The 22,861-nt window shown below is 39.3% G+C and overlaps 1 protein-coding gene across 4 annotated transcripts in view; it reads left to right on the top strand.

The window, feature by feature from the left end:
• The window catches only part of CEP350 (centrosomal protein 350), a 75,956-nt gene that overhangs the window by 35,581 nt on the left and 17,514 nt on the right, over positions 1 to 22,861 (top strand). For 2 of the 4 annotated variants that reach the window (XM_061452002.1, XM_061452001.1), the window contains exons 19-31: positions 209 to 340; positions 2,542 to 2,669; positions 3,029 to 3,148; positions 4,876 to 5,042; positions 5,766 to 5,962; positions 6,471 to 6,655; positions 7,506 to 7,593; positions 7,980 to 8,126; positions 8,905 to 9,062; positions 12,602 to 12,724; positions 16,356 to 16,555; positions 18,041 to 18,249; positions 19,548 to 19,692. In XM_061452002.1, coding sequence (XP_061307986.1) covers positions 209 to 340; positions 2,542 to 2,669; positions 3,029 to 3,148; positions 4,876 to 5,042; positions 5,766 to 5,962; positions 6,471 to 6,655; positions 7,506 to 7,593; positions 7,980 to 8,126; positions 8,905 to 9,062; positions 12,602 to 12,724; positions 16,356 to 16,555; positions 18,041 to 18,249; positions 19,548 to 19,692 — 1,999 coding nt within the window. The remainder of the gene's footprint in view (positions 1 to 208; positions 341 to 2,541; positions 2,670 to 3,028; positions 3,149 to 4,875; positions 5,043 to 5,765; positions 5,963 to 6,470; positions 6,656 to 7,505; positions 7,594 to 7,979; positions 8,127 to 8,904; positions 9,063 to 12,601; positions 12,725 to 16,355; positions 16,556 to 18,040; positions 18,250 to 19,547; positions 19,693 to 22,861) is intronic. The other 2 variants (XM_061452005.1, XM_061452003.1) reach the window with 1 other exon arrangement.

Raw genomic sequence — 22,861 nt, 5'->3', positions numbered from 1 at the left:
TAAGAGGCAAAATGCTGTAAGTAAATCCATGCCTACGAGTATTATTAACTTGAAGCTGCTATGTGAAGGTGCTGAAGGGGTTTAATATAGCTGAAAAACTCTTAGGAGCCAATTTCAAACTTTTTTCCACCAGATTGTAAGAAATGAAAGTGTAGTTGTTATAGCCAGAAAACTTTGAAGAGGTAAACTGGCTGTGTTTTCTGCATAGGTCCATGCAGAGTCGCTACAGCATCTTGTCCAGGCACGTCAGGAGGCTGTACAGGAGACCCAATGCAAGGCTCCAGCCAAGCAGGAAGAAACTGCGCATCTCACTACAGATGCAGCTCACCAGACCCGTGAGGTGAGGTCCTGAGCGAAAGGAAAAAACTGTTCTAACCTGAGTAGTACTTTGCATACTTTTTTGCCTCTAGGATATTTTCTGTTCAATGTAATTCTTCACCTTCATAACATAACAAATGATAGGACTTTAGAGGAGCTTTTCCGGCATCATTACTAAAGAGTCAGTCAGCAGCCTTAAATCCCTGATCACTATTCTTAAGATCATCCAGTTAGCAAACTCTTAAGAAGTTTGTTCTTCCAGGATAGATTGAGGATAGTGAACACATCTTTAATTTGTAAGAGTTGCACTCCATCAGGGATGGATCATGTATCTTTTTCATACGCAAATAAAATCAGAAAAGTGGGAAAGTAACAGTTTGCTTACTTTTGAAGATAGAAGTGAGAAAAAAAAAAAGGATCTTCACTCTTGGTAGTTTGAAGTTTTCTTTTTTGGGGTCTCTGTTCTTCTGTGGCATCTGGAATATTTATTAGCTTTCAGGTTTTTGATATAATTTTATCAGTTTTTATACTACTCGCTCCAAAATTGTAGCGGCTGCTACGTAGGTAAAAAACACAGTAACAAAAAAATGCTTTTGCTGCTTCATAGTTCAGCAGTGGCAGTGCCTGCAAATTAGGGTCATGGGGTGGAATGCAGAAGGCTGATGAATGTGAACATGTTTCTTTACAGCTTATGCACATGTTAGTGCTCAGGAAGGCTGTGTGATGCGTAGTGGAACTGTAGAATAACAGTAATGTACTTGTTCTGGCCTTTGCCAAATATGTGACTTTTACATAATTTTTAATAAAAAGAATGGATTAGGTTAAAGGCACAGAAAAGCTCAGGCATCTTGGATCCATGCAGTGGTTGCTGGTAGAAGGTAGTGAAGTCTTGGATAAAGACAAAGAAACATTTGTAGCTTATAGAGCTGAAGTGGGTAGAAACCAGTTAAGAAACAAGGCAGAAGGAATAGAGCTTTTATTTGGTGTAGGGTTTTAATCTCTTGTTTTGCTTTAAATTCAAACTCTGAGATTAAAAGGTGCTAGTGGAGAGGTTGATGAGGAAGACCTAGTCAGTGATGATGGGCTAGCAGAGTTGCTTTTCCATCTACGTTTACAAGTGACTCCAGATACTCAGTTGAACAACCATTTATTTTAACTGGAATGCAGCAGTGGAAATGGCTGTTACCAATATGCTGGGAATATTTTGGAACGTATCCTATAATTTCTTATGTATAAGGGAATAGAGTTAATTTTCTGCATTGCTTTCAATTAGAAGTTTGTATTATGCAAAAGAATATAGCATGCTGCTATACAGTTCAGTTTGCTTAGAGTTGATTGTCATATTAATGAAGGCTAAGACAGTGGATGATGTATGCAGACAATCCAATTTAAAACATTCACTATTTCTATAAAATTTATATACATTAATTGAAGAATTAAGGAAGAAACTCTGTATATTTATTAAAAATCACTGGAATACAGCTTATACCTACCTTCAAAATGAACCAGACTTCCCTGCTCTGCAAGAGGCAGACCTTTGAACAGTAAGAAAAATATTTAATTCTAAAGCTTCTGAAAACTAGTGTTATCTACTGTGGTTTCTGAAGAAGCTCTTATTTCATAAGTCCAGTACACAGTGACTGCCATACATTAAGATGGATAATTTATGGCAATTGTTTATTTAATGCTGCTGATTTTAGACCTGGTAGTGTGCATGGTATTGGAATTTAAACCTGTTGCTTCCTTTGGAGTGAAAAGAATATTTTTTGCTTATTGGGCAAAATGCACTTTCAAATGAAAACATTGTTTCTGGTGTTTCTGGGGGTGGTGGTTGGAGGTTGTTTGGGGGGGGAGGTATTTGCTTTGTTTTTTGTTTCAATTATAAGAAGTCTGGAATGTTGTATTATGTGGGGATCATTAGACTGATCAGAGTTTGGTTAAGATGATTAGAATGATATGGTAAGTAGTATCTTGCTTATCTGCAGCTTCATATTAATAATTCCACTCTGCATAAGTTAAAGAATATGTATTTACAGAGCAGTATGTACCTTCCATATCCAAAATTGACACATTTATAATTACAAGCCATCTTAAACCCACATCTTACATATTTGCTCAATAAATGAGTAAGATTGTGAGGATTACTTTTCTCGCTCAAAAAGATTTTGGTGCTGATAGGCTTATTGTATTCCTTGGATTTTTATTTTTTTTTATTGTGCTCAGATGACTGAGTTAGCACGAACGGATACTGTCAGCACTCCAGCTGCTCCAGTCACCACCTTGTTTGACCACCAGCGGCAGCATCATTCAGAGTTCATGAAACAACTGAGAGCCCGAGCTGATACAAACAGGTTTTGCCTAATGTTTCACATCTTGGGAAGGGGGAAGTAAAATTTGTTAGGTTCTCCTTCACCTATTCTTGAAGAGAATTTTAAGATGTCATAATGAGTGAGTATTGAAGAAGAATTCAGATTCCATCTTTATTGCCTTTTTATAGTGTATGATATGGCAATGGTGACATTAACTAGTTCTGTGAACCTTTATATAAGAAGTGTAGAAAAAGATGTCCTAAATGTTTTGTGGGATAATTTAACTAGTCTAAGCTTTAAGTGATCTCTTCAGAAATTTTAGCTGTTACTACTTCTAGTAAACTATATTCCTCTTTGGTTTATGATAACACAGATTTACGCCAAACACTTTGCTTTCTTAGGAAATGTGAGTCTGGTGCCATATCACAAAGTAAAGAGGGGACAGGTGACTCGAAACAGACATACTCGCCAATGTTTGATAGTTATTCAGAGTCCTCAAGATCGAAGGTTCATGATCAGAGGTAAGAAGGGCTTGGATTACACAGGGGTGGTTTTGCTATAAGTAAGAACTAAAGTACAAAGGAATATAAAGATATTTCCTTCAAATTTTTTTATAAAAAGAGGTTGTCAGCATTAAACCTTCAACAGGTAAGCCTGTCTCGTATTATGGAGCTTGAAGGTTTATATGCCTACCAGAATTGGTTTTGTCTTTAATTAAAAAAATCCTACTACACTGTAGCCCACAGTGTGTTAATGTCTTCAGTTTTGAATTTGCTATATTTGTTCTAATTGAATGCTTTTCTCCTGTGTAACTTAAGAATAATTGAGTTTCACTTTCTCATTCAGCTGATTTAGCGGAAGTCTAGCAAGCAGGTGAAGGGAAATGGTTATTCCACTCTGTTCGACTCTTGTGAGACTGTATCTGGAATATAGTGTCCAGTTTTGGGCTTCTCGGTAAAGAGGAGATATTTGCATACAGACACAAGTCTAGTGGTGACCCACCAAGGGGAGGCTGAAGTGCATGATGTAAAAGACAGGATAAAGGAACTGAGCTAACTTAACCTAGAAAAGAGAAGGCTAAGGGGGCAGGAATCTAGTTGCAGTATCTTAAAACATGGGTTGTTAAGTAACATAAGGTTAGACTCTTTTTAGAGATGCATGGTGAGATGACGGAAGGCAATGGTGACATTAAAGAAAGGGGAAAGTCACTGAGGAAAAAAACACTCACTGTGAAGGTGGTCAAACACTAGACTTGGGGCTCTGGGGAGATTGTGGGATCCTTTGTTCTTGCAGCTGTTCAGAACTTGTACATAGCCTTGACTTTGGTTAGATGAAATGCATTCAGAAATTTTTGAGCTTAGATTATTCCAATTTCTGTGCTGTGGCCTACTTCCATGCTTTTATTGTGTCACCTTTGTAACCTAAAAGTCCCTTCAGGTCTCTGTTTGTATGAGTCTTTTTCCCTGTTCTAAATATTTGTATTTTGTGCCGTTCTCATTTTGCTATGTGTGATTTTGGAATGGACTAGAACAGAGACTGGAGCATATGTTCTGAAAACACAGTGCAGGGACATGTAGAACTGTCTGCTGTAATGTACATTACTTTCTTTTCTGTTCTCTGTGTATCTGAATGTTTTGTTAGGTTCTAGTTTTTGAACTTTTTATCACTGCTGCTGTGCACTGGCTTGAGAGTTTTCATGAACCGCATGGGGTATTATTTGCCTGAGGTTTAGGTTTGACTCATTTCTGGTGTTACTTTTCAGTATCTCACCTGTGTTTAACAATGGATTTTTAGCTTTTTGTTTCCTGTTGACTTACCTGATCTAGTTAGATCTCATGAAGTTTCTCACAGCCCTTCTGTGATCTTGTCCAGATGAATGATTATATCCCCTGTAGTTCTTCTAATTTAAAACAGTATTGCCATCTCGCTTATCCTTTTAAAAACTGTAAGGAGAGATGTTTGCAGTGGTTTATCATCCACACTCATTGCCAGGTAGAGAGTGTGCATACCTAAAAAGCACTTGGATTCAAAGGTGGAATAAAAATGCAAGTCCTGCTGTCAATCTGCAGCTTGTTGAGGCTTGGAATTTTGAAGCAGCCAAGCTGTATTTGAAAAAGGTCGCAGACCCTCTGCATGTGGATTGTTGCTGGCATTGTTAATCATGGTATGTGCAGTAGTAATGCAATATAAATACTTTGAAATGTGCAAAGTCATTTAAAAAAAAAACCTTATCTCTTTGATAACCCAGTAGTGCCAGCAGCCGCCAAGAGAGTCCTTCAGTTCCATCTTCTAAGGAGAATGAGAAAAAGCTTTCCCGTCGTGAAAAGATAACTAGCAGTATTGAAGACCAGGCACGTACTGGTGTGGATGATTCCTTGCGAAGTGATAGTATTTTATCACTGCCAGATGAAAAAGGTAAGCTGTGGTGTTCATATGTGATGAATCTGAGGGTGGTAAGGGGGAAGGGAGGGGAGGTGCTGTTTCAGAATTAGTTTCTGAAGTAAATGAGGGAATATATGTGAAGAAAGCTGAGCCTCAGGTGAATTGGTAGTCTCTTAAGAAGTAAGAGAGGGTGGCATAGTGAGACTGGAGCCTTTGAAATTCTGCACATCAGAGTGGTGGAGTGTGTGGGCCGTTCTGCTCTCTGTTGTGCTAACTGTGTCTGGAAGTTCACTTGCTGAATGTGCAAGCTGAACACTAAGTATTTCAGCAGCCCAGAAATGCGTTTATACCTGTTTACGGAAGTCTGTTAGGTTTGTCAGGCTGGATAATGATATTTCATGATGTCCTATAACTCAAGGTCAGGTCACTCACTTTTTCACAGTGAGAACAATCAGCCATTGGAATAATCTCCCAAGAGAAGTGATGGACTCCCCAACCTTGGACACTTAAGATTTGGCTGGACAGGGTGCTGGGCCATCTGGTCTAGGTCATGCTTTGCCAAGAAAGGTTGGACCAGATGATCCTTGAGGTCCTTTCCAACCTGGTATTCCATGATTTTCTGAACACCCATTTTATTCTGCATTAGTTCTCTCCCTGTCTTTCCTGCCCCTCTGACTTTATTGAGATTAGACAGAGTAAAATCTCATTCATGTTACATACCTGAGCATAAAACTGCTTCCCTGGTTTCTCCCTCAGATTCTGCTTCTGTTGCAACAGAATATTCCCTGAAATTTGATGAGTCCATGACAGAGGATGAGATCGAAGAAAAGTCTTTTCGGTCTTTGCTGCCCTCTGAGAGTCATCGCAGAAATAACTTGGAGAAGAAACGGGGTAATCGTGATGATTCTGATGAGGAAGTTTCCCCAGACAAAACAGCTCTGTCATCTATCAAGGTAGGTCGAGCAACTGTAGTGAAGGTAAATTAACTGAACTGAAATTGTTAAGCTAATGAGCTTCAGGTGAGCTGTTCTTACCTCTGTTTGCAAACTTCAGGTTTTTTCCTCCCTGTGGTTCTTTGAGCATCTCAAAACTTAGGGTTGCATGAATCATGCAATATGTCACTGTTGTACAAGCATGATGACTTACAAAATATGCCTCTATCCTCTTGTGACATTTTGAGGTGGGTTATAAAAGATCAGTGGATTAAATCTTTCTATTATGCCTACACACAAATAGGAAGTATAAGAGGATGCTTTGGTTCTCTGGCCCAAGAGGGGACACCCCAAAACTTTCACACAGCCAAGGGCAGAAAACGCTGGTCTGCACAAAGCTCAGAATAAGAGCAGCTTCCCTTCTTTAATATGTTTTTTTGTGTATGTCTGTATAGACACACACACACTTTGTAATTGAAAAAAGCCTTGGAATTTCTCTAAATCATGCCAAATTTTTCTTGCCTTCCAGGAGCTAAGCATGCCATTCTCAGGGGGACAAGATAGTTTCTCTAAATTTACCATGGAGATGGTAAGACAGTACATGAAAGAAGAGGAAATGCGAGCAGCTCATCAGTCCTCACTGCTTCGGCTCCGAGAGAAAGCTCTGAAGGAGAAGACCAAGGCTGAATTAGCTTGGCTGGAACACCAGAAGAAGTAAGGGAGCTCTGAATATACACTGTTGGTGACTGACCATTTTCCACCCCTCCCTTTTTAAGTATCAATGGTTGAACTGATCTTCTGACATCAGTAATGTATACAAATGTTATTGTCATTTGGAAAGACAGAATTCAGTTTGTGAGTGTACTTTGATGCACCACAGTGAGCATGGTTTGATCAAAGAGAATGTCATGAAACAGTAGAATATCAGATGTTTGTTGTCAGTCAGAGAAGGTAGTTCCCAACTGTTACTTGACAAGTCTTAATTCAAGAAGATAAAAAACTGTCAAACAGACCTTTATTTGCTTGATGTCTGAGGTCATTTTAGTTGACTCAAGCCAAATTTTGTGAATCTGGGTATGAGTAGTACTTAATAATTTGTTTCAACCTAACATATGCTTTGGCTGGGAATGCCACTTCAAATATGGTAGTGGCCAGATTTAATCAATAATACTTTTCTATGGTCACTCTCTGCATGAGACTACCATTGTTCAACAGGAATTTTCTTCCAATTTCTTGTTAATGTAGGTTTGACAAAGGATTGTGAGGTAGTGACCCAAGTGTCCTTCCTATTGCCTTTCTCAAAGGGTGAGAATACTACCTCTTGAGAGCTTCTGCCCATTCGTGTGAGATCTCGTATTACCTGCCCTGGCCTTTCAACTGTGTGTCTGACTAAACAGTACAACACATTTCACTATAGAGCATGCAAGTGATTAATTACAGACATATACTCTTCTGCAGATTAGGAAAAGTATATCTTGGTTTTTTATTTTAAAGTGTAAAAGGCTTGTGGTTCATTGTTATATCCTTTTTTCTTATTTAATCTTTTCTTCCAATCTGTTTGCAGGCATTTGCGAGACAAGGGAGAGGATGATAAAATGCCTCCTATTCGAAAGAGGCAGCGTGGTCTGCTGCTGAGATTACAGCAGGAAAAGGTAACTGATGCTCTGTAGGAAAACCCTGTTGGAGCCTCTCTGTAACCATTAAATGTTTCAGACACTGTAAAAGCTAAGAATTGAGAAACTTCCATACAGGCTTTTGGATAGAAAGCTAGCAGTATTTCTTACCAGCAAGTGTTACTTGCATTTTGGTGCTATTTAACACATTGATTTAAAGGGTCTTTCTAGATCAGTAATCTCACGTGTTGGGACTTGGAAGTTTTAACTGATCTTCTGTTCTTTGCTGCTGAAGTTCAGGCTAGTTGCTTCATCAGTAATTGCAGTAATTTTAAACCCCTAGCAAGGACACTGTGGCAGCTTTAGAGCATGTTCTTGAGAGTTGTCTGTCACAGTTCTTATGCTTAATCTTTTATACATAAAAGGCAGAAATTAAGCGTCTTCAAGAGGCTAACAAAGCTGCTCGGAAGGAAAGACAGCTGATCCTTAAACAGCAGGCGGAAATAGAACGAATACGTCAGACTACAATTAAACTGCAGGAGAAGCTAAAGTCTGCAGGAGAAAACAAACTAGTAAGTGTTCATACAGAAGCTGGAGTGTTCCCTCTTTGTCCATGCATCTAGTGTTTGATTTCAGTGTTTATAGGAATGGAAAGCTACTGGATTGGACCTATCACTTGAAAGTTTTGTCTGCCTCAAATGGTCTTATCCTCTTTATCTCAGCAGTGTTTAATTTCTTAAAAGCATTATTAAATGTTTTGTTTTAACTGTGCAGTAAATGATGTTTTAACTCTCAAGCTTAACTGGTAACTTCGGGAATATCGGCTTTTTGTTGCTTAGATCTCTTGGGCTCTGATTTTGTTTGATTCTTTTTCAGACTCCAAAGTACTAAATATAAGTGTTAAACCCAAAACTTGCTGCCTTGTGTGAGTGTTAGTGTCATTGCACTAAGTTTATTGCATCTGCTTTATAAGACAGCAAGACAGGATTTTGGTGACTGCTTCCTCACAAAATTTTGAGGAGACACAAGTTGAATAATAGTAGTATAGAAAGGATTGGTTTCCTGTTTGGGTAACTCAGTTCTGATGTTGGGGTCTTGTTGCGGTTTTTTCTGCATACAGCTAGGGAGAACTTAAATTATGGTGGAAAAGCATGTACTAAAAAACTTTGTGTCACATAAAAATGAAGTTGTATACTCAAGTTAAATCTGCAGGCTGACAGACTTACCTGAAGTAGTATTTGATGTAGTCTTGAGAGAAGTAAGCTAAATTAACATAATGTCTAAAAAGGATTGTAGAATAACTTCCTACTTTTAATGTTGCCTTTTGGGGTTTTTTACACTTAATTGCAGGAACTTCACAGTGAGGATGACATCAAACGGAGCAATGGTTCTAGCCCACTTCCAACTGATGGAGAAACACGCAGCCCTTCCCCAATCTCAATCTCCAGCAGTGAGACTAGTAGCATTATGCAGAAACTTAAAAAAATGCGCAGCAGAATGGATGAGAAGTAATTAATTTATTTTTTATTTCTTCTTATGCAAGACTTTACTATTTTAATAGAGTGAGTTGGTTTGGCCAGTATCTGCACTATTAATATCACATCAGCTTTGATCTGTGTTGCCTGAAAAATAGCTGATTGGGAAGCATTAATAGAACTGTGTTAATTTTTGAATATAATATACAAAGGCTACAACTGTTGCATGAATACTAAGATTTGGACATTGTTAGCTGGCAGACAGTGTGTCAAGTTTTTATTATACAAGATTGATTTTAATATTCTTTGTACTTCTTTTTTGATTTGTAAAAGCACATCAATTTAGGAGATTCGGCTACTTGTATGCTCAAGGAACTTGGACAGTCTCCAGCTTGATGATATTAGAGCTCCTATAGCAATGAGACCTCTGAAGTCAAATGGTCAAAATAGTGTCTGTATTTTGTATCTCCCCTTTTATTCTAAAGGGCAGAAATATAAGAAGTGAGACTCTGCAATTACAGTACCAATTTTATCTTGAATTGAAGCGTAAGTTAAAAGTAGGAATAATTTTATGCAAAAACTAGTAACTGAGATTGAGATCTGGCTCTCAGAAAGTCATTGAGCTTGTCAGGCTTGTGATTTCTACCTTATTATCCAGCTGCAGAATTTCAGTTCTGATTGCATTAAAGTGAGCTAGGATGCATTTTATAGTATTTTCTTAATTAATGGAGGTTGTATGTGTGTGACTGAGAAGATGGGCAATTAATAAGACCTTTCTTTTCATCCTGTTTGGTCCATGGGTTGGAAAAAAATTGAAGTTGATTGTTAGTCTTCAGAGGAAACAATGAAGTATATGTGCAGTTCCTGTGTCTGAAAACTAGGGCTGAAGGTTTCACTTGTTAAATTGTTTTGAATGAAATTATTTTTCCGCATCTTTTCAGTGTAGGGATTATTTTGTCTGCACTAAACATCCCAAATGCTTTTCCAGCATGTGCTCATTAGTTTGAAGCCTTAAATTTATTTTTGAGACTAATCCATTAAAAATTTGATCTCTGCCAATTTCTGCAAAAAATAGTCCTTGCTTAAACATTTTTTTTTTTAACTTATAACCAAAGTATGTCACTGTATTTTAGTCCGTAAGGGAGATCTTATATAATGGTTGTTTTTTTTTTTTTCCTCATGTGACTCCTAACACAGCTGGTTAAAACATCAAAAAGCAAGCACTGCCATTTGCAGGCTGTTTGTGACTCCTTATGTGCTTGTAATCTTTTTAGAAGTATATTTCCCAGACTTGCATGTGTTTGTATATGATGAAGATAAAAACCAGTAGTACTAAGTGAGGATTGGTGTAAGTAGGAAAAATCAAAAATGGCGTTCTAGGTATACATAGTCTTTGTGTTCTCGCCTGAATTCATTGCTATTTTATTCAAACTCTTCTGGTAAACTTAATGGCCAAAATGACAAATGATTTCAAGATTCTGAATTGTCATATTTCCAAAACTAAACTCTTGGCATTCCAGGTCGTGTGGAAACCAACCCCATCGGTATAGCAGCAAACTCTTTTTCTCAAAATGTATTTTGAAGTTGGTAAATGGCTGAAGATGAGGACTTGAGAAGGATGTGCTCTGGAGGCCATGTTGACTTACAGAGTTTCAGGTTTTTTTTAAAGAGGGTCTTTATTTTTTTTACCACCTGAGATTCAACATACAAAATTTCAGGTGGTGTAACAAAACCAAGTGACATCTTACCATTTTTGAGATATAGTGTTACTAAACACTATAGGAGATGACACTTTTGTATTTAAAACTTCCTTTGCTACTTTTTATCAGGTAGTGGTTTTGTCAGTATTGTTTTTGAAATTTTACTGTTTCAAAGTACTTTCATTTCTAAGCAACAAGTATGATTGCAGAAAGAATTACATATTAATAAATAATTGTTCTTACTATTGCAAGGGATAGTAGTAGATACAAATTATGTTCTGCCCTTAGAGATGTTTGAATCATCAGTCCAAAATAGAATAATTTTCAAAAAGTAGATAGCAGGATTTGAGCTGAAATAACTGCTTTTAGGCTGAACAAGTGGAAGTTGTGCAATATATGTGGTCATGTATTTTTGGTTTTATGGTTTTGTTTTGGATTGATACAGACATATTCAAAGGAAGTAGTATTTTGTGTAAACATAAGTGATTCTCTAGTACTTGATCTTCCCAATTATGTAGGTTTTGCACACCTTCTGCAGGCATTTTGATTGCAATAGCCATGCTTATTGATTGAAAACCAGTGCTGACTTGGAGTCTTTTAAATGTCCTTATTTGTAAAATGCGTAAGAATAATATTAACATAATAGAGTAAGACATTTGGTTTGGGGTGTAGTGATAGGAAGCTGCTGTCTGAAGGGCAGCTTAATCAGGGTGTGAGTGAGATACGGCAAAAGGAAAGAGGCTGAATGTTGAGTGAAGTAGTAGAGGAACTAGAATAAGGAATTAGGAGAGCCTACTATGCTGGATTTGGTATAGCCCATAGCAAGGTGGAAATCCTGTGGCTTCCTTAAGAGGCAACTTTAATATTTCTTTTCTGCTAAAAGGGGAATGAAAGAATGGTTATTTTTTTAACAGCCTGCATGTGAACAGGAGCATGCTCTGTCAAAGAGAATTAACCACTTCCCCTTGCTTTCCTTGCATATGCAACTTTAATGATAATCTGTGCTATAGAAGAACTGATTAAATGCTTATTTTCTTTTGCCTTTCCTTAATATGCTGCTTAGCTTGCGTTGTAGTTGATAGAGCTATGTGGAGCATGGCATTTTTCTGTAATTATGATCATTCATTAGGAATTAACTTAAAATGGTAATTGTTTAGAAAATACCATTTTAAGCACAGCTATAAGTTTAGGTAGGTAGATTATTTTTTTTAAACAAATGGGCATTATCTTTCTGCAGTTAGTACTTCAAATGAAAGAGGCAATGTACAAGTATTCTGAGACCAAGTCTGCACTTCATTGCCAAAAACCAAAATAGCAGCTAGAGGTCAAATTACAGGTATTTCTCAGACTCTTCCTGGATTTGCTCATGTTTTAAAATATGTAATTTAATCCCCCCCCCCCCTTCACTGGTGCTTACCTTTGGAGAATTAATTTTACTGAGGTTTCACCAGGTGAATGAAAATGTGTTTAAAGTTTCAGACAAGCAAAGTTGTCCATGTAGCAAAAGTAGTATGCTATTTAATGCTCATTGTATACTGTATTGACAATTACAATAACAGGAGTTGCAAAAAGATCAGGTTGAAATGTTAACCAGTGCATGTGGAAGTCTGCATCAAAATAACTCTTTCCAAAATTTAAAGAAAAATCTAGCAGTGTGAAAGTAGCTTGCCATTAGAAAATGAATTGGTGTGTGTGTGTTTTCTGTTACCTTCTGCATAACAGTGTATAGTTTTTCTACTTCAGATGTTGGGTAATAACTATACAATGTTAAATGCAATTAATTTTAAAGTTCTTTGCTAGATGCTATCCTTTTCTCATTCTTTCTGCCTTTTTTGCTATCTTAGTTTTAAACTCTTCCTCCTTATTTTGTAGACACTGCTCTCCTGTTCACTACTTCTTCTCTGTCTTTACGTCTCACCACTGGGCCTCTCTCAGTGTCTGTTTTCCCAATCTTCACCCCAAATTCCAGCTGTATATCTACAACCAATTGGTCAGGTAACTGCATCTTTTTCAAGTGATAGACTCTTTGATAGAGCATGCTCTGTTCAGTCCTGGGAAGTCAAGAGGTTCTTTCATCAGTGAACTTCTTGACGCTTTCCTCATTGTTTCCAGATTTTTCTGAATGGCATAGACAGTGAGCGGGATTGGGTATGTCTTTAAAAAGTCTGCAGATGACACCAAGCTGAGTGGTGTGGTTGATTCACTGGAGGGAAGGGGTGCCATCCAGAGAGACCTTGACAGGCTTGAGGAGTGGGCCACTGTGGACCTCATGGAGATAACAGGGTCCTGCATCTGGGTCAGAGCAATCCCCAGAATCAGTGTAGACTTGAGGGATGAATGAATTAAGAGCTACTCTGCAGAGAAGGACTTGGGGATGCTGGTGGATGAAAAAACCCACTGGATATAAGCTGATGCTTCCCCTCTACTCTGCTCACATGAGACCCCCATCTGGAGTACTTCATCCAGTTTTGAGGTCCCCAGGATGAAAAAGACATGGATCTGTTGGAGGAGGTCCAGCAGAGGGCCACAGAAATGATCAGTGGGCTGGAGTACCTTTCCTATGAAGAAAGGCTGAGAGAAGTGTGGTTTTTCAGCCTGGAGAAGAGAAGGCACTGGGGAGACCTTATTTGTGCCTTTCAATATATAAAGTGGACTATTTAAATAAAAACCAGAAAGACCTTCTGCTAGGACACGTTAGCAATAGGACAAGGAGTAATGGTTTTAGACCAACAGTAGGTCTAGATTAAATATAAGGAAGATTTGGGTTTTTTCTTATTACGAAGGTGGTGAGACACCGGCACAGGTTGCCCAGAGAAGTTGTAGATGCCTCGGCCCTGGCAGTGTTCAAGGCCGGAATGGATGGGGCTTTGAACAGCCTGATGTAGTAAAAGATGTCCTGGGCCATGGTAGGGAAGTTGGACTGGATGATCTTCAAGGTCACTTCAAATCTAAACCATCCTATGATTCAAATCTCTTATTCCTACTGTGTTCTGAATGGCAGGCAGATAGTTCACTTTGTTCCCACTGTCTAGTTAGCACTTCAGAATAGCTGCTGAAACTGTCTAATTTGAATTTGAAGTCAGTATACTTTGGATATAAATGTACAAGCACAGGTCAGAACAGCAAGTTATGCTTCCAGGTTAATATTTGGGATGCATTGATAAAATATGTGATGTTAGCAGCAGAGAAATATTTAGATTTTTTTAAATCATGCTGGTGCAATCCGAGTGCTGCTGCTCTTTTTCTCCCCAGTTTTCCAGCTTTGTAGATGCCAGGCATGGTTTTGCCTTTTTCTGGTTTCCCATGAAGGTGCTGCTGCTTTTGAGGATAAATGCATACCTTTGGTGTTACAACTGGAACCCTCTAGACCGTAGTAAATGTCAAAGCAGTGTGTATACTACCTTGTGGCTCTGACCTTTCAAACCCCAGGTTATAAAAGGGTCTGCATCTTTAGGCATGCTGCTTTAATCCTCCTCTTTCTGTAGGTGGAATGTTGGAAACTTCTTTCGTTCCCATCACTTCTTTTGACTTACCTTTCTTACTAGCAAGTAGTTTTTGTGTGGTGGTTAATTTCATCGTCATTTAGTTAATTATTCTCCTTTCTGTCTCCCCTAGTCTTAGGGGTTAATGCTTTTAGGGAGTCCTATTCTTTTGAATCCATTTATTTCAACCTATCTCTTGCATTTTATTTCAACTGGACTTGCCTTCCTAAAGATCCAGTAAGCTGTGAAGATCCAGACGTTCTGATTATATCAAACCATTTACAAGGAAGACAAAAAAGTTGCCTTTTGCAGTGAAATCATTGTAATAATTACTCTGTAATGAGTTCCAAATACATGATGATCTGCTAGATTAACTGAAACTGTTTTGTATCTGAAAGTAAGAGTTGATAAATCTGATAGTGCTGTTGAAAGGCACAACATGGCTGTCCATGTCATGTTTGTAATGCAATTACTGTTGGTACTCTATTTTCTTAATGGTATTAATCTGTTGGGTTTGTCTAAAAGTAGACAATGTTTAATGTTTGTCTATAGAAAGTAATAAAGTAATGCACAAAATCATTGAATCTGTTGCTTGAAGGTGTTCCCAAAGACTCTGTGATGCTTCTGGTTTGAGCCTGCTCTTGTTTTGATCATAGGAAAGAAGATTGTGGGCATGTCTTACTGGCTTCTGAAACTTTTGTCTTCAAATCATAACTTGTCTACCTTACATGAATCGATCTTAGAGAAGGATTCACATGAATCTTAACCTTTCTGGTCAGCTTCCAGCTCACTTTTACAGGGAGCAGAATGAACATGAAGTGAACAAACAAGACGTGTGCCTTAGCAGGCAAGACATGCAGATTAGCTATTTGGCTATTCCAGCGTCTGCAAATAAAAGGGCTTTTTTTGGAACATGAGAGATTAAAAAGCAGAAATGAAATTATCATCTGCTTTGCAGCTTAAAAATTTAGATGCCAAGTGATTGGTATGGTTTGAAACTTACAAATTATAAAGGCATTTGCAAAGCAAATAGTGCAAATCTTTGAAGACTGCCTTTTTAGGTACCCCACCCCCTGTAGAGGGTGAACTCTAGCTGGCAAACCATAAGTTTTCTGCAGAATGATTTTATGATGTCATAATTTAAGTGTAGGAGATTAATGACTTGATACACACTCTTCTCTAGACTTTGCATGTCAGAAGAAGTGCATGCAGTTGATGTTGAACTTGATTTCATTTACTATGTTAAAGCTTAAATCCTATGGTCTTGGTTACTTCAGTGTTTAGAAATAAGACCAGAGATACTGTTGTTCAAGAGCTGCCAAAGCGAGCTAGTATATTCACACAAACTTATTCATACCTAGAGAGTCCTATAAGAATTTCCTCATTTTTGAGGTTTTGTGGATCACCTAAGAAATCTTTGTCAGAAAGAAAATATCTCATAGTTTTCATCATGAGCTTTGCTTTTTATCTGCTGTTAAACCGGGAACCAGATATGCTAGTGGCTGGGAAAAAAAAGTCCTGCATCCCATATTCTCTTGATGCTGTCAGCTCGCAATTAACATTTCAGATGTGGTTATCCACAGAGACGACGCTTAAGGGGGGAAGGATAGAAACTCCAGTCATTCAGGAGATCTATTAACACAGCATCACCTTCTCTTAGAAGTATGTATTTGGAAAATATGTGGGGCAACTTGGAGTTACAATTTTTCTGTCATTGGGATTAGTGAAAAGAAAAGGTTTTTTTTTCAAACAGTCACTGCTTTCTTGAGGGTTCCAGTTTAATACCACTGGTACTTTTCATGTACTGAAATTGGGAACTTAGCCTGTTCATTTTAGTGAATAGTTAGTAGCACTTTTAATGGTTTTGAAGATCTTTAAAATGTAAGCAGCATATGTTGTAGTCTGCTGTAGCCCACCACTACAGGATGTTGTAGACTTATTGCAAAGAAAAAAATCTTTTTTAGTTGTAGGGGGTTTTTCAGCAGCACGTGGGAGGTCTAGAACATAGTTGTTAGTGTGGATATTATCCTTGAAAAAAATCTGAACAGCTGTAATTCTAGAAATTGTGTCAATAGAGCATCTGGGTATTGGGACCTTTGAGTGTGATTGGCTCTTTTCTCATTGTCTTCTGCTCTGTCTGTTAGGTTTCTAACTAAGCGAGAACAGAAGCTGATGCAGCGTCGACAACATGCTGAAGAATTGTTGGAGTGGAAACGCCGCCTGGATGCAGAAGAAGCAGAAATACGGCAGATAGAAAAGCAGGCTCTAGCTGCCTGGGACAAAGAGCTGCTCAAAACCAAAACAGCCAAGAAAGAGCTGGGGGATCAGAGAACTGAACCCAAAGGTAAAAGGAAGTGGAGGGTAGTGATACAAATAACGAGTAAAGCGTAATTTGACATGATTGTTCAAGTTTGCACTTCCTTCCTTTTTTGATGTTTTGGTGGTGGTGGTTCTTCTCTGGACCCCCTTAGAATATCAGTTTCTACAGTCTTTAGTGCCTTCTGTTGCCTTGTTCTTTTAGCCCCATTTTACACTTCAGTTAAAAGTGTATCCCTCCTCTGCTATGTATCTTCTCAAGTGAACAGTGCACCAGAGGCCCATTTCTACATACAATTCAGAACAAAAATACTTCATGATCTCTGCTGATCATCTTCTGAACTTACTCTTATTAAAACTTCTGTAGTGCTCAGAGTGTCTGTCCTGTTAGCTTCCTCACTGTTGGTGAGGATGGCTCTTACCAGAGGCTGTGTTTCAGCATCTTTTTCTACCCTCTGTTGTGAATGCAGGATAACCATTTGAAATGTGCAACTGTGCTTAAGTGTGTAAGGATATAATTGGCGTGAGTAATGCTATTGTTAGGAAAAAAAAAAGTTCAGAGATGTTGGGAGCCACAGCTTTACTGTTCTGTTTTAACTGGACCATACTTTCAGCATGAAGCACAGAGAAGCAGAGAAAATAATGGAACTTTGGGATTGTTCTAGAAACAATCAATTTTCTTTTTTTCTCTCCCACTTTGCTGAAGGCAGGCAGCATGTCCTTTGAATGTGCAAAGGAAATTCAGAATTATGCCCTATTAGGGCTGTTACTGAAGAGTCATATGGATTTTGGGCATTGTAAGACATTTTGAAGATATGTGTATCAGATTAACAAAAATTCAGAATGAGAAAATATACTTACTTCCTATTAATTGTATCTACTAGTAAGCACTGGAACACAGCCCATGTTCAGAAGTTCTGCTCCCCAGCCTTTGCTCAAATACTGAATAATTCTCTATGACTGCCTAAGTAATGCTGTGACTCCTGCGGAATTTAATAAACAGGAATTTTGAAAACCCAACTTATTATTTTAGTTGCTGCCAGTTGAGACACTCATGATGAAATCCTAACATTAAAATGTTTTCCGCAACTACTGTAAAGGAAGCAGTCAATTCTAAATTCAGTATCTGGCTTGCAGATTATATGCTCCTCCATGACTTCTTCAAACTAATAGTGTCTTTTGCTATGGTGTATGGTCAACCAGAAGGACAGGTTTCGCTAATGATCTTTTTTGAGTGTGTTGTCTGGAAAATGTTAGAATATCCTGAAACCCTCTTTATTTTATATGTTCAGCAATCACTTAGAAGGTTTGACAGTCTCAAATTATAACTTTCTAGTAAACATGCTTGTTCTTTCCAAGAGCTCCACCCTCAGTGTCTAGGTGGGGGAAATAACACCAATTTGACATGTATTGGTAGCAGTTACTACTTTGTATACAGGCAGCAGCATCTTTGCAGGCCTATAAATCAGGGCAGGTTCTTAAGCGCTTTGTTTTGTCTCTTGTTGAATCTCAGAAACAGCTAGCGAAGAAGAGTCTCCAGTGCCTTCTTGCTGTCATCTGAACAGTGAAAGCTCTGTCCCAGAAGGTCTGGGCAGTCTAGCTGCTGAGTCTGTCCCATCAGAGACTATGGGCCATGGACAGCCAGAAAGCCCAGATCAGAGTACAGCTAATGAAGAAATGGTTTATTCTGAAGAGTTCAAGTCTGCCTCACCTGGCAAACTCGTGAGTTTTTATGCTATATGTATTTTAACACTTGAAAAAGGCTATGAGAGAAGGAGTAAGCATAGCCATGCCAGTTGTCAAAGCAGAGATTAAACTATTTTCTGTTGGCAATACCATTTTACATTATTGTGTATACACATTGTGATCAGGTACGTGCTGAAGTCTTGAGGAGAAATTGCTTCATCACTGAGTTTAGATATTTTTAAACTTGTGGGTAGTCTTGCAAAATGTTTTGCGTATGTCACGTAGGTATGCAGTATTAAGTGGTGGAACATTGACCCAGTTTACCAGTATAAATTAGCTGTAGGCTAGCTTGTTACCATTGTATAAATTCTTTGAGGCCACAGAAACTATGCTCTGGTTTTCCGCATTGCTTTATTTGCAAGTGATGTACCCCAAATTATAAGTATAGGATGAAGAAGCAGAGCTGTAATGTCATGCACAACCGTTTGGGTTTCAGATTATGTCTGCGCAGTAGCTAATTCTACCTTATTGTTCTGTTCCAGCTATTCCATAACTGCTAATTCTACTTGGTTGATAATTTTTGTCAGTTTCGTCCTGATAACTTTGCTCTATGCTTAGTGAGACAGAAAATGTGGTGTCTGTGGGGTAAAAGAACTGCTCATCTAGAGTTTCTATAGTTATGCTGTACACGTATCTATATAGTTTTATATTCTAGAAATATTTCTAGAGTTATTACAAATATTTTCTTGGAAAGTTTGCCGAGAAGATAGTGAGGTAAAATGTCTAATATGTGCCAGAGGTTATGTCCAAGGTGTGTGAAAGGTTTGTGGTATAATGTCAAAGCAGTAAGCAGCACTGTGGGAGAATGTTTGCTCTTAGAATTGTTTGCCTGGCCTCAGAGAAATGCTCTGTGGTTTTACTAATTTAGAGTGTCATATTGCACCCCTTACGTGAAATGGTCCTTTTGATTTCATTGATATGTTTACTAGGAGTTTCTTTTGCTGTGGTTGTTACCAAATAAGATTAAATAAACTGTGTTAAATGCCTGTGAGTCAGAACCATGTCGGTTCATGTAGGTAGAAATAGAGTAATCTAAGCAGGTTTACTGAAATCTAGGCTCAAAGTAAGCAGTCAGCTATTTCTGCTCTTGGTATTCTTGTTTGTCCAGCAAACTGATATTCTTCTTAAGATAGTTGGATAGGTACCACTGCTTGTGAGATATTCTCTAGTCATGCTGTTCCTTCCTTGTAACTAGCTCCTGATGACAGTGATCTCCTACTTTTCAAACTGGTCTTTACAAGCAATGACTTATTTGTCATTCTCTTTTGCCATAGTCTTCTCCCAGAAGCAGCATATCTGCATCACGGCAAGATTCCAGTAAAGGCAGCCATAGAACTGGAGGACAGCTACGTTCACCTGTAAAGTCTCATCAGATATCTCACAACTGGTCTGATGAATCTTTATCTATGACACAGTCAGGTAAGTGTAATATCAGCTTGGGTTTAAACCGCTTTTTCATAGCTTTTGCTTTTAGCAAATAAACCTGAAAGGCAGAAACAGATGTGGGGAGGCCTGGAAATGCCAGGCTTTGTGGTTTTGTGGGAATATTTTCCCATGACGTAATTCGATCACTTCTGCTTAAGAAGGTCTGTGTATTATCTCTTCTTTTAGAAAAAACACATGTTCCTGCAAACAGGTATGAAGGAAATAAGAGTCAATAGTCAGGGTGGTCCTAGAATTTAAAAATACCAACCTTATCTGTGCTTAGCACAGATGTGACACATCTCCAACTGTCATGTTGTAAGAAAGCAGAATATGGTTCAACAGCGTACAAACATGATTGTTGTCCTTCTGAACACAGCCTGGCTTCAGAAGCAGTATAGCTTTGTTATCATGCCAGTATGAGTGAGCCCGTTGCACCTGCATTGGCATGCACAGAATGAATGGGTGCTTCAGGAAACATGTTTTTAGTTTTAGAGGAAGGTTTGAACTGTGTGCAGTAAAATAGGGCCTAAGGTTGCATTTTGAGCTGTAAATTGCAAGTTCTACTGAATGGACTAATTATACTCTTTTATCCAGTATCAAAGCTGGCTACCAGTAAATGCTAAGAGAGAAAATATTAGAAGTGAACTGGTATGGAGCAGTCCTTTCCCTGATGTGTTCTCACAGTCTGTTAGTCACATGGATTGCAGGACTTCCTGAGCCATGATTCAGTGAGGTTCACTATTGTGAGTTCTGTTGAACTAAAGTCTGTTTTGAACCTTTCTGTACTTCTAGTTCTCAAATGTGTATTCCTCAGTGCAGTTGATAGAGTATCATGAAATACTTCTAGCAAATGAGACAGCATCTTCCTGCCCTTTTTTTTTTTTTTTTTTTTTTTTTTTAAATTTCCTAAATTCATTCTTAAGTCTTTACTGGGAAAAAAAAAACAAGTAAACAAGTGGCTCTATTGTATGTGCTGACTGTTGTTTGTGTGTAGATGGATGGCTTCCTGGTATGTGTATATATCCAGTCATTGTGGTGCTTGATGCAACAAGCTTAATAATCTTTTATTTTGGGTGGGGTTTTTTGTTAATATTGTATATGTGAGTGCAATAGAAACACAGAAATTGGAGGCAGCTGTTCTCCTGATGGATAGAGAAGTGAATACATCACACCTAGGTATGTGTACTGAGTGATTTGTATTGGGATTCTGTCTGGAGAGCAGTTTGCAACATTATGGAGCATTCAACAACTTGATTATTTTCAAGTTCTGACTGAGCAACCACATAAGAAAGCTATTTGAAAATTAAAGCATACAAACAGGGGTCATGAAAACAAACTTTTGTAAAATAAAGTGTTTGCAATCTTTGATCTCAAATGTTGAAGAAGGGTGTAAGAAGTGAGAAGCTGATCACGATGGTGCTGGTTTCACAGTAAATCATTCATAGAATCATAGAATCGTTAGGGTTGGAAAGGACCTTAAGATCATCTAGTTCCAACCCCCCTGCCATGGGCAGGGACACCTTACGCTAAATCATATCACCCAAGGCTTCGTCCAACCTGGTCTTGAGCACTGCCAGGGATGGAGCATTCACAACCTCCCTGGGCAATCTGTTCCAGTGCCTCACCACCCTAACAGGAAAGAATTTCCTTCTTATATCCAACCTAAACTTCCCCTGTTTAAGTTTGAGCCCGTTACCCCTTGTCCTGTCACTACAATCTCTAATGAAGAGTCCCTCCCCAGCATCCCTATAGCCCCCCTTCAGATACTGGAAGGCTGCTATGAGGTCTCCACGCAGCCTTCTCTTCTCCAGGCTGAACAGCCCCAACTTCCTCAGCCTGTCTTCATACGGGAGGTGCTCCATTCCCCTGATCATCCTCGTGGCCCTTCTCTGGACTTGTTCCAACAGTTCCATTTCCTTTTTATGTTGAGGACACCAGAACTGCACACAATACTCCAGGTGAGGTCTCACGAGAGCAGAGTAGAGGGGCAGGATCACAGTATCACAGTATCACAGTATGTTAGAGATTGGAAGGGACCTCGAAAGATCATCTAGTCCAATCCCCCTGCCGGAGCAGGAACACCTAGATAATGTTACACAGGAATGCGTCCAGGCGGGTTTTGAATGTCTCCAGGGAAGGAGACTCCACAACCTCCCTGGGCAGCCTGTTCCAGTGTTCCGTCACCCTCACTGAGAAGAAGTTTCTTCTCAAGTTTAAGTGGAACCTCTTGTGTTCCAGTTTGTACCCATTACCCCTTGTCCTATCATTGTTTGCCACTGAGTAGAGCCTGGCTCCGTCCTCGTGACACTCCCCCTTTATATATTTATAGACACTGATAAGGTCACCCCTCAGTCTCCTCTTCTCCAAACTATAGAGACCCAGCTCCCTCAGTCTTTCCTCATAAGGGAGATGCTCCACTCCCTTAATCATCTTCGTTGCCCTGCGCTGGACTCTCTCCAGCAGCTCCCTGTCCTTCTTGAACTGAGGGGCCCAGAACTGGACACAATACTCCAGATGCGGTCTCACCAGGGCAGAGTAGAGGGGAAGGAGGACCTCTCTCGACCTACTAACCACCGCCCTTCTAATACACCCCAGGATGCCATTGGCCTTCTTAGCCACAAGGGCACAGTGTTGGCTCATGGTCATCCTGTCGTCCACTAGGACCCCCAGGTCCCTCTCCCCTACACTGCTCTCTAACAGGTCGTTCCCCAACCTATACTGGAACCTGGATCACCTCCTTTGACCTGCTGGTCACACTCCTTTTAATGCAGCCCAGGATACGGTTGGCTTTCTGGGCTGCAAGCGCACGCTGCCAGCTCATGTTCATTTTCTCATCAAACAACACCCCCAAGTCCTTCTCCGCAGGGCTGCTCTGAATCTCTTCCCTGCCCAACCTGTAGCTGTGCCTGGGATTGCTCCGACCCAGGTGTAGGACCTTGCACTTGGCATGGTTAAACTTCATGAGGTTGACATCAGCCCACCTCACCAGCGTGTCAAGGTCCCTCTGGGTGGCATTCCTTCCCTCCAGCGTATCAACCGAACCACACAGCTTGGTGTCATCGGCAAACTTGCTGAGGGCGCACTCAATCCCACTGTCCATGTCAGCCATGAAGATGTTAAACAAGACCGGTCCCAACACCGATCCCTGAGGGACACCACTTGT

This window comes from Pezoporus flaviventris, unplaced genomic scaffold (genome assembly GCF_033815535.1).
Source record: "Pezoporus flaviventris isolate CSIRO_AGI_PZ_B2104156 unplaced genomic scaffold, CSIRO_AGI_Pfla_v1 ptg000013l, whole genome shotgun sequence".
In the NCBI taxonomy this organism is placed as follows: domain Eukaryota; kingdom Metazoa; phylum Chordata; class Aves; order Psittaciformes; family Psittacidae; genus Pezoporus; species Pezoporus flaviventris.
This window is presented reverse-complemented; position numbering and strand designations above follow the sequence as displayed.